We start from the raw sequence: 12340 nt of genomic DNA on the forward strand, positions 1-12340 counted from the left end.
AGGCGATAAAATTGTTTCGACGTTATAGTTGAAGGCTTTGTTGTCAAATTCAGCACTGGCGTCCAGTGCGCCTGTTAATTTCAAGATGACAATGCAAATGCACTGATAGCCCCAGCTCCATTGGGAACTGCCAGCTGGCGCAAACCACAGGCAGACAACCCTAATTATTCCAGATCGCGTGACGTCACCTTATTAGGGAGCTCAAGCACGCGTGTTTTTGAAACCCGGACGACAACCGGAAGAGAACATTTCGCTTGCCAGGGCAGTGGTGTCGCGGCCCAGAGTTTTATACTAATCATCTCCAATGGAGAAAAGATACTTAGCAATGTAAATGTTGTTGTGTGAAGACAAGTTAAAAGGGATAACAACTCACTTCCGGTTGCCGTCCGCGTCTCTAAAACGCGCGTGCTTAAACTCCTTATTTTGAGACAGTTGTAACGGCCGTTTTATAACTGATCGAGGAAAATGTATCTTAAAAACTTGAAATCGGGATGTTTCTTTTCGAAAATTTATTTTATCGATAGCCAGATAAATAAAGTTCATTCACCCACTATTTTCTACGTGTGTTTTTTTCACCGATGGCGTGATCAGTGCATTTACAATACACTACAATACATACTTAATTGACCACTCCATGTATGGGGTTATAGGGTTGTGGGGTTTTCAGGGCCAATGAAACACAGTCAATGAACACAACAACAACTGTTAAGAATCTCAACCGGCCGAAGGCAAACCAGTCGGCTATTTACAAGTGCGGCCGGGAAGTTGAACCAGGGACTACCAGGAGTAAATTCAAGGAGTCGTCAAAAGGAGTCTTGAACCCTGGAACTCCGGATCGCAAGGCAAGCGTCCCAACCACTGGGCCGCTCTGCGTCCTGCCTTTCTTGTCTACAGCCTATCTACATTGATTGGGGGGTTTTCACGGACCCTCTGGTTTGCTGGTCCCATTCGCGGGTCGAAATGAAACCGAGTAGAGTTTTCAGTATACATCCCTTCTAGTCAGCCCAACCAGGGAGAAGGAAGCTACGTCTATCTTAAAGTTTGTGCATGTCCATACCGTTTGGCTCTGAAACAATAAGAAAACAAAATATTGTTATCTAAATAGAATTCCATTTTCGACGATGAAACTGTTGTTTGGACAACTTTCAAGCTGTAAACTTGTCAATTTTTTTTTTCTCGTTTTTTCTACAGAGTATGCTTGGACGTTAACGTTTGTATCCATTGTATTGACAAGTTTCCTGCATTGCAAATTTTGATTGTAGCAGCTATTAGTCACTGGTACGGTTGCAGCTCGTATCTGATTTGTACATCCATCTGTGCAGAAAGAACCAAGGACTAACTCGTTCCTAAAGGGACAAAAACCCAACAGGACCTTAACGTCATCCCAGACGAGATGATTCGAGGTGTTTTCCGTTACATCAACTTTACATGCAGTTTGCTGATTCCTTTGTTTTGTAAGTACAGTTAATTACGATCACCGCTCTAAAGTCGTTATTACATTCAAGTGATGCTTGAACAGATGTTTTTCGTATGTTTTTAAAATTATTTCCACTGAGACTTTAAACCAGAAAACGTCTTATGCCATACAATACATACTTAATTGACCACTTCCCAAAGAAGCTTTTCAGGGCCAACGAAACACTATCAACGAAACAACAGAACACAACAATAACAACAACGACTGTTAAGAATCCAAATGGGCAGGAGGCAACCCGGTGGGCAATTTACAAGTGCGGCCGGGAAGTTGAACCAGGGACTACCGGGAACAAATTCAACGAGCCGTCAGAACAATTCTTGAACCCGGGAAGTCCGGATCTCACGGCAAGCACCCTAACCACCGGGCCGCAGTGCCTCCTCCTTGAATCTAGCATATTTGTGAATCTAGAATATTTGTGCAAAAAAAGAAAAAAAAAAAAAAAAAAAGAAAAAAAAGAGAGAGAAAACAATTGATGATAAGCAAAGGATCTCCTTAATTCTTTAATTTGGACACCTTTCAGTGCACAATTTTTGCGATTTAGGAAAACGTCCACTCACAGTCGCCAAAACAGATCAGAAATAATGCGCTTTGAAAACAACACAGGAACGTTCTTTTCACTTACAAGCCAACGTAAGATCGTTGTAGAATATGGTGCCACTAATTTCTGTCTTCGGAGGGAATATGATACACATTTTATTTGCCTCTGACGCTGTGACACGCCTTGAAACCTTGTTTTCATGCTGCGACACGCCCTGAAACCTTGCTTTTATTTTCAGTTTTTGATTTTTTACACGGATTAAAAATTAGCAGCCAACCCAACGAAACCACTGTTGCTTTTATTGGATCTAACGTAAAGTTGACATGGAATTTGATTCTTACTGCTGAGGAAAAGAAAGAGGACTTGGATGTGTGGTTCGGTACGTGGAATAAGAATTATCACTTCATAGACTCATTTCTTAAAAAATTCACCCTGAATTCAAGTGGAACGACGAATGATCAGACAGCCAACAGCTCATTGGCATGGCGCTGGTTTTGGGCGGGTGATATTTCTCGAGAATACACTGTCGCTTACCAACTTACAAATGTTCAGCCCAGTGATGCAGGAGATTACGGGATCCGGGTGCGCGTCGATCTTTTTCCTCCACCGACTGAGGAACTAGGACCGTTCTCTCTTGTAGTTAAGGTAAGGAAACCTTCTTGTTTTGGACATAACTTTCTGTGATTATCAAATTAGTATGTTGAAGAAACTCAATCAGTCGCAAACAACCTCGAAAGAGATCCAATCTTGAAAGTCCTTTTTGAGCCGAACATTTCATAAGCTTCTTTGTATGCAAAATTGTTTACTTCAAAATTACCTCATACTTGCAGGTAAAAGGAACGTTTCTTCCATTTATTATCTTTCATATGGAACTTTTCGGTTATGAATTCGCTGATCTTTCAAAAACACCCTCAAGTGTTTCTGTTAATTGCTTTCTCAGAGAATTTCAATTTGCTTTGACAACGTGCTACTTACTCTTCTAGGTGGCATAAAACGGGACATGTTTGTATTTTTATTATTATTATTTTTTTAAATGCAGAAGAAACTGTCTACATTGAAATGCCAAAAAGAGCTTTCATTGGCAAACGTGGCAAAGCGAGCACCGTTTACATTTCTTCTATTACTTTTCATAAGAACAGAAATCCCAGGGGACGAAAACTTTCCGGAATAATATTTCGGAATCTTATTTTGTACACCTCATGAGGTTCATACATGACGTTTGCAACATGCGAACAACGAGACAATTTTATTTGCATCTCAATTTTAAATTATTTCATTTTTGCATAATCTTTATATTTTTTTCCTGTTTGTCAAAACTATATAACAGTCTCTAGACTTATAATGTATTTGTTGTTTACGTAGCTTCACTCACAAACAAAAGACAACAATACACAGATACATCAAGTAGAAAAGAGGGAAGAGGAAGCAAGAGAGAGAAAGAGAGAGGGGACGAGAGAGGCAAGCAAAGCGAAGCATCAAACATAGAGCACACATACTGCATAGAGACTAACTCGCTTTTGAAAATGTTTAATGTTCGTTCCAATTAACTTTCTCAGTCAATCTGGGCAAATTGTGGTGCGTAAAGAATTTATTGGCTGAATCCTTCTGTGTTACAAGGCTTGATTTTCCGTACGGCTCTAAATCTCGAAACTCGTAATTCTTTCAATAAACGCTATTATCCGTAATCAAGGCTACAGTCAAGGTTTCCGGCATGTAAAAAAAAAACTAAAGTGTCAATGTTTCCGTTCCCACAAACCACGCCCGGTGTGACAAGATCAGATAATCACTATTTAGGGTAAATAAACGAATTTGTGTGCGGTTTTAGAAGGGTTCATTTTCCTTGGCTATTTCCGTTAATTGTTCAATTATTTCAATCCAGTTCAATTCAATGTAGGCTCGATTCTTCACATGGTGCAAATGGAACGCTTCCATCTCAAAATCTCACTCCGTGATTTCCGCCATCATATAAAAGCCAAGAAGTGTATTTTTTAGTTTATTTTGTTGCATTTTTCCACAGGATCGTCCGGTCAAGCCGACAGCAGGTGAGGGCATGGACTTTTTTTTTTTTTTAACTTAACTTATAGTCAAATGGGAAATACGTACTCATCTTGTATGGTTTGCGTAAGATCCGTAGAGCCCCAAATATTGTAGAGCGAGGCCTAAACCACAGCATCCAGGTCTTGCAGATCATGTATTCGTAGCCTCACATGAGCGGCGAGGGTAGAGAAAAAAGTTCTAATTAAATCAAAAACTACACTCTAAAGGCAGAAAGCTACAACTCCAGGATTTCGAGGCCTCCGAAGGATTACTGCTTGTTTCTTTTTTCACAAATGTGATGATTTATCATTTTGTGCCAGGTAACGACTTGGATGTCTAAAACACTGTTTTAATTCTCCATTCAGATTCTCGAAATATCACAATGGAAGTGGTGGAAGGGCACAATGTAAACATCACTTGTCGCTTAGTCTTTGATGGAACACCAGTTGTTATTTGGTTGAAGGACGACATTCCCGTACAAACAGTGCGTGACGTGGTCCTTGTCATTGAAAGTGTGAACCGATCTCAGTCAGGAAATTACGCATGCCTTTCTGTGAGTCATAATGAGAACGAGACTTCCGCGATTACTGCTGTCAATGTGTTGTGTGAGTACTTCTTTAAGTCAATCTTTAAAAGACATCAAAAGATCGGAAATGCCGCAAAAAAAAATAATAATAAATAATAATAATAATAATAATAATAAATTCCGCATCTCACGTAACTTAATTTTGCAAGTTCCATTGGTGTAATTTGAAGAATTCTCGAAACCTCAAGAGATTATTATTTGACACACAATTAGTGTTACTCAGTCACTTCATCTATGACGAAATGAAGATCCATTTTAATTTTAACTGGATTCAGTTTCGACGGCGTAAGAATATACAGTATTCGGAGATTCAGCTGAACAACGACTATGTTTGAAATAAGTGTAACGCTCGAGAAAACAACGAAACATAGTATCAAGTTGAGGTTGTTTTTCATAGTTCACAGCGAGGCCTTTTGCCTACATGGTGGCTTTCTTCCTTCAACATACCTAACCGACCACACCTTACAGGGGATTTTTAGCAGTGTTTTTGTTCCAATGAAACGAAATCAATGAAACAACAGAACAGAACAACAATTTTTTGAGAGATGATCCCAGTTGGCCGGGGACGAACCAGTTCGGCAGGTATCTTTTGCAGGTTGCAGGTTGAAATTTAATTATAACTGGAAAACCGCTGGCACTTAAAAGAAAGGGAAAGCGATAGACTTAGCGTGACTGTTACATGTATAGAAAACGTTAGGCCTAAAGACTTTTCTTTAGGCCTAATTAATATTAGGCCTAAGGTTAGCTATTCATGTAACAGCCACGGTAAGTCTATCGCTTTACCTTTCTTTTAAGTGCCAGCGGTTTTCTAGTTATAATTAAATTTCAACCTGCAACCTGCAACCTGCAAAGCATACCTGCCGGAACCAGTTGGCTATTTTCAAGTGCAGCCGAGAAGTTGGGTGAACATCCAATTTAACCAGTGGTCCGGTTCTTAAACCTGGGATCACCGAATTTCAAGGCGAGCGTCCTATTCACTGGGCCACATGCACTACTTCCTCAACATACACATAAAACGCGAAAGTTATGATTTACCTGGACCCCCACCCCCCTCCTTTTTTTTTTCATCAAAATGAAGCGACATCATCAGCATCAAATTTCATCGCCACAATTCTTGGCCAAACCTACAACTGGTTGAAACCTGTTCATCAATTGGGTTGGACATTCCAAGGACGGTCTCCGTACGTCCGACGTACTTTAAAATGAGAAGGCCGAATTAAGAGTTGCTATTTGGCGGTGACAGTCAAATTTGACCATTCGCGGGAGAGCTCCGTAATTGTAATAGCATGAACGTTATGTAAGACTTTTCTAGTATGAACGTAATTGAAGACTTCTATATCGCTAGGAAACCACAGTGTGTAATTGGGGACAGTAAACATGGAAATCGAATCAATTTAACTCAACTCGATTGGGGAAAATCGGAGTTTCTGGACAAAAACCTCTCGAAGCAGAGAGAACAAACTCGACACACTATGACGCCAGGTCGGGAAATCGAAACCGGGCCACATTGGTGGACGGTGAGGCTAGTGTTCTCTCCACTTCGCCAACGACTTCTCCTCCTAAGTTTAGCAAGGAAGAACTTTGCCTAGTTAATTCTCACCCAAATTAAGTTCCAGTATTGAAATATCATGTGAATAAAACTTTACACAAATTATAAAGGGTAAATAATGTCGGGCGTCATCTTTTTCAGATGCACCCAGCATACATGCGTCAAACAAGATTGTCTCCTTAACTGTGAAGAAGGGAACTAAGATAAGACTTAAATGTGAGGCAGATGGAAATCCTAAACCGCAGTTTGTTTGGCGCAAGAACTCTGACATTATCAGCTCTGGTTTTAATAGTTCAAGGAACTCGAGCATTTTGACCCTGCATTATGAAAGTGAAGAAGAATTTGCTCGCTTTGTGTGCATTGCGAAGAACAAAGTAGGATGGGACGCTTTGACATTCAACGTGCACCGCGAAAAAGGTAACTTAATTAAAGAAACTGAATTGACAACACTACAACAAATTGTAATCGACAAAGTTACTTTTGGGTTTGGGCCTTACTATATGACATATAGTATTTTTTTCATTATATACCATGCAGAAGTCAATAGGGTTTTCCACGCATTCTTATTGGCTAACTTGGAGGTGAATAGCAAGTACTAGTACTTAGTAGAGCCAAAGGATAGTGATTTGCAATCTTTTCAACGGCCCTTGGTCCCGGTTCCACTTCGGATTCTAATTTAGCCTTTGCTTGAACAATTTTTGTTTATATTCAACTTTTCTGAAAATGATTTTTAGCGAGACTGTACCGCTGCTACAAGACAGTGTTAAAAAAACTTGCCTTTTCATGCACGTCGCTAGCTTTATTTCGCCTTCTTTTGGGCTCACTACTCGAGATGAGCCCAGCTCAAGTGAGATGTCACACTGACTAATTTATAGCCAGCCGAGAGGTTTTAAATCCTGCAGTGACGCCCATCTCCTCGCTAAGCATCTACTATAGAGTTCACGATTATAGAGACTTTCTTCATTCTTCAACACAGTCATCCTTTTCTACACTCCGAAGGTTTACTTCTCCTTCGCATGCCCGTCACGCAATACAACGACATTACACTTACTGTCTGGCATATGTGTTTACAGGGACCAGAAAATCGTAAAACTTTTTCCCCCCTCAGTTTAACGTTGATATATCTACCTTGCCTTAAGTTTGTTCGCGCCACAACGAACAGGGAAAGAACACTCCTGGAACACCAGTCCAAATTCATTGTGCGTTCAGTTCAATCAACACATTTGTTCTTACAATAATAATAATAATAATAATAATAATAATAATAATAATAATAATAATAATAATAATAATAATAATAATAATAATAATAATAATAATTGGGGACAGAGAGGTGAAGAAGGTGATCCTTATTGAGATGAGCTGCCCTTGGGTTTCCAACAGAGAACCGAAGGAACAGGAGAAAACTGATAAGTATGCGCCGTTGAGATGGGAGATGCGCCAACAGTTCCCCGGCCACACTATCATACAACTTAACGTGATAGTTGATGTACTAGGAGGCTACTCTATGGAGACGTCGGAGAACGTTAGGAAGTGTTTAGGTTTGGATAGAGGGAACCGGGTTTTGTTTAATATGCAGAAGGCAGTTTTAACGTACATCCTAAACATAGCAAGGTCATGCAAGGTCTTGACGAGTTATTAAGGAATATAAACTCTTGTTCCTTTCTCAAATGTTGGTTCGTTAGTTATCACCAATTGGTTTGTAAATAGGTTTAACAGTAGGGTTTGTTACACAATAGTGCCTTTTCCTACTTATATCTGTAAGCACACTTACGTACAACATACTGCATCATCATAATAATAATAATAATAATAATAATAATAATAATAATAATAATAATAATAATAATAATAATAATAATAATAATAATTTATACATTACAAAAAAATTACAAATTTATATAAAATAGTATTCTTTATACCGGTGGTGTACAACAAGTGTTCATTTATAAAATTATTTTATATTTTTGATTAATTTTGTCATTAGTTATGTGGGTTTAAACGATCAAATTTTTATCTTTCCTTTATCGATATTATTGTAATTGTCTTTGCATTTGCTGTACAATACCTGTAATCGTTTATCAATTAATTATTATTATTATTATATTAATAATAATAATAATTTTATTAACATATTCCAAGCAAATTGCTATTTACAAGTAAGAAGTAAAAAAAAAAGAAAACTATTAAACCTATTTACAATTCATTTCCATTAAAAAAGAGACTAGTATGAAGCACAATAAACCTACGAAGATATTCTTATTTGTAGTAAGAAAAATTCATGTCATGATAGCGTTCTGACTAAAAAAAACAAAAATTGGACATAAAAATAAGCTCCTTAAAGAAAAGCCACTATTATTTTTTAAAAAAAGATATATATATATGCAGATAACATCATTATTATTATTATTATTATTATTATTATTATTATTAGAAGACGAAGTGGCTTAGAATAACATTTGACGATAAAAACGTGCGACAAAACGTGGCTTAATAACATTGTAAGATTTAAAAAAAAGTTAAAAACGATAAAAAGCTAGAAAGAGCTAAAATCGACGACGTTTCGACGTTAACGTAACGTCATTATCAAGTCAAGAATGTATAAAAATAAGTTCTATAAATACTAAAACGAACAATAAGAGAAAGTAATTACGGGTTAAACAAAACGTTTCGGACGTATGGAGTCCGTTTGCACGTTCAGATTAGGTTTGAATTTCTTAATGTAAAGCATTTCAAACACTAAACAATTAAATTTGCCTTGGCACTTTCTCAGAATCTTAAAATGACTCTCATTCAAACGATCCCTCCAACCATGCGCTCTATGAAAATGCTTGCCAATTTCCGAATATTTGTGTTCAGCGACTCGTTGAAAAAGGTGTCGGGCTGTATAGCCGACATAATCTGCATCGCACAGATCACATACAAAATCATAAACAACGCATTGCTGATTAACAATTGACGGCTTGGCTTCTTTAGGTTTTAGGTCTTGTTCTAATTTCGTGCTTACAAAAACTGGCTACAAAGCGAGGCCAATCTTATTACTGGAACACGCAACTGCCTCTGAAAAGAATTAGCTGAAACCTGATCTTTAAATGGTAGATTAATTCTGACTATGTTGCTCTCGTTAGCATTTCTCTCCGCTGTGCCTACAGAAGGTTTTCGAGAAACAAAATTGGAAATAACAGAATCTATAAGACTCCAAGTAATCAAGACGGCTGAAAATGGAGCGCAATTTGGCGCATTCTTCATTAAAAGCCTCTGTTGTGGAAGATAGCGCATAGCGCGATGTAACATTGCCTTTAAAGAGAAACGTCGTCGATTTTAGCTCTTTATAGCTTGTTATCGTTTTTAACTTTTTAAAATCTTACAATATTATTACGTAACGTTTCGTCGCAAGTTTTTATCGTCAAATATTATTATTATTATTATTATTATTATTATTATTATTATTATTATTATTATTATTATTTGCATTTGGATTTTTTGTTTTGTTTCCATGCAGATACTAGTCTTGTGCCATCAAAGAAAGATCAACCAGGAGACGGTATATCGCTAATTTTTCTTTATTATGTGGCCTTCTTGCTTTTTTCTGAGTCTCCTCGAGTAGCTTGAGAACCGGAGTAAAATTGATCCATGTGCTAGCGAGCGTGTGAAAAATGTATTATGGCTTTTTATTAAACAACAGTTGTTTTTATGCACTAGTCAGTGGAAAGTCCCGCACCCCCATACCCGGGGAATAGCGGGGTATTAGACCATGCCTGCTTTCTAAATGAAGCAAATTCCCCGCTATGCGGGGCAATTTCGTACGTGAAAACCAAACTTTTCTCCCCCGCTCCCGGGACAATACAGTACTTTCAAAATCATAAAGCACAATGTTGACCAAAATTAATGTACTTCAAGAATTTTGATACCTCAAATTAAACTTTGATAAACATAAAAATCAACAATGCAGTCCATTTCTCTTAAAGCCAAAAATAATCTACCTTGAGTTACAGATTTGGCGTTCCAAACTTTACAATCTCTCCAAAAACAGTAGTATTAATCACTGGGTTTAGCACAGCCCAGTTTCCTTAGTGTCAAAACCATTAAAATAGCAACGACATCAGTCCAAACATGCATTTGAACGTGCAACTCAACCTCACAGTATTCCAGTTATTTCCCTTCTATGCTTAAGCATACCCAATCTAAAGTACAACCAACCGACTATAACGGTTCACTATCACAACAATTCTCAAAGAGCTATGCAAATTTCACTAAGGAAATGGCTTACTACCACAATTTTATGGCCTCATAATCCAGCTACATTTTGCAAATAACCAAGAGATTATCAAGGTAAGGGAGTAAACCCCCCATATGGAGCATTTTCACTCACATGACCAGCAGCGATATTAGATTACTGAAACAAAAGAAAGTATTTGCATAAAAATAGAGTTCAAATTCCAGAGGATTAGTTTCATACACCATCATGGCCGCCATTCCTTTGTTTTGGAACAACAACATGGCCGCCGTGACGTCACGTAGAAACGCTCTATAGGCCTTATACCCAAGGTAATCCCTCTTAAGTTATTTTAGGGCATGGTGCCCAGTTCTTCCGAGGATTTTACTTGCGCGATGCGTGGACTGCCCAAGCGATTTTCTCGAAACTACCTAAGAGAAATGGAGGCTAATTTGTTGAAACGTCGTTTATATGTTTTGATTTTCAAAAGATGCTTCGTAGCAGAGATGTTTTCTGTACTCTCAGCTGTCTTTTTGTTCGGCTGGGCCTTCGTTTGCTTTGTGCTCTTTGGCTGTTCATTATTTTGCCGTTTCACCCGGTCGGTTTTAGGGAATTTAAGCAAACCTCAACGGCAACGACGAACGAGTACAATGGCTGTGTTATAATTCTGTTCATTTCATTGCCGTTCTGTACAAAACAACGTTTAATGACCACATTCTGCACATTCGAGAAAACGTGAACGACAACGGCCAATTTTTAGAGTTTCTTCTCGAATTTTGACGCTGTCTCACATATTCTGTTTGGATCTTTCTGACAGTGGTAGACAAACTGAATGAATCTAGATTCGTAGGTTGAATATAAAGTCGTTTTTTAATCTACGTTCTCTCCGGCGTTGTTGCCATTGTTCCTTACCTGCTTTTTGCTGCCTTGGCGGCAAGTGCCTATCTGCACTTTCGACCATCTGGTTGGGTTGTGTTTCGGCGTTTGTTCGCTTTACACTCGTGTTTCTACTCACTTCTCTGCCATTCATTCAGTTCTTATTGTTTGTGCGGGGTAAAATTGTCTCTTATATTGAAACTCCTATTAAAGTTTCAAATTGTATTAAAACATAATGACAGCCGAAGCACCTTAGCTCATAATTAAAATATCAAAGAAGACATCCTCACAGCGTTGGAGGTTTTCCTTCCCTTTGAAACGAAAAGAAACGAAACATAAACAAATCCTCCTCGAAAACATCCACGCAACGTGCGAGTAACATCCGTGGAAGAAATGTCTAAAAATAACTTAAGAGGGATTACCTTTGGTAGAAAGTCTATATGGGGGATTCTCTCTCTCTTACCTTGATAATTTCTTGAAATAACCCTTCATCGGTATCACATTTTGAAACTACCCTGAAAACTATAGCAAAGAAAATAAAAAAATCTAGCGAATTACAGTAGACCTTTGTAAGAGTCCTCGGTAGGAACTTGCATGTTCCACCATTACGCAGATCGTGGTAATGTAGAAACTCAAAGAGGCGAAACTCATCGGTAGTAACATTTACAAGCTTCATCTCACAAAATTATAAAACAAATGTCACTGTCAGCCTCTACGCGTACGTTCGCTTTGCATCCAAATTAGACTGCAAAACAGTCGTATTTTTTGCGAACGCAAGCGACACGGTAAAATAATATTCAAACGAAAGGTCTGGAGCGAGTGTAGAAACGGCGAGGGAGAATGGGGAGAGACGCGAAAAGATACGACTGTCCGCTATGCATATATTAAATTCGTTCAAAATTACCCGTTCTTCTAGCAACGGGAAATTCCCATTGGTTTAATTCTGACGCAGCCTGTCATCAAATGTCAATCACACCTCATCAAAAAGATATAGACGCCGTATCAGTTTCACAGTAAAACAGTAACCTCGCGGGAAAATGGACGACGTGTACTTGGTATGA

General features: G+C 38.3%; 1 protein-coding gene across 2 annotated transcripts in view; it reads left to right on the forward strand.

The window, feature by feature from the left end:
* Window positions 1-12340, forward strand: part of LOC137989392 (fibroblast growth factor receptor 1-like) — a 35157-nt gene that overhangs the window by 3718 nt on the left and 19099 nt on the right. Inside the window, exons 2-7 of one of the 2 annotated variants that reach the window (XM_068835219.1) lie at window positions 1192-1454; window positions 2254-2660; window positions 4033-4057; window positions 4418-4657; window positions 6329-6604; window positions 9690-9731. In XM_068835219.1, the coding sequence (XP_068691320.1) occupies window positions 1394-1454; window positions 2254-2660; window positions 4033-4057; window positions 4418-4657; window positions 6329-6604; window positions 9690-9731 (1051 nt within the window). In that variant the 5' untranslated portion in view covers window positions 1192-1393. The remainder of the gene's footprint in view (window positions 1-1191; window positions 1455-2253; window positions 2661-4032; window positions 4058-4417; window positions 4658-6328; window positions 6605-9689; window positions 9732-12340) is intronic. The other variant, XM_068835218.1, reaches the window with a different exon arrangement.

The sequence above is a fragment of the Montipora foliosa genome, unplaced genomic scaffold (assembly GCF_036669935.1).
Source record: "Montipora foliosa isolate CH-2021 unplaced genomic scaffold, ASM3666993v2 scaffold_458, whole genome shotgun sequence".
NCBI lineage: Eukaryota > Metazoa > Cnidaria > Anthozoa > Scleractinia > Acroporidae > Montipora > Montipora foliosa.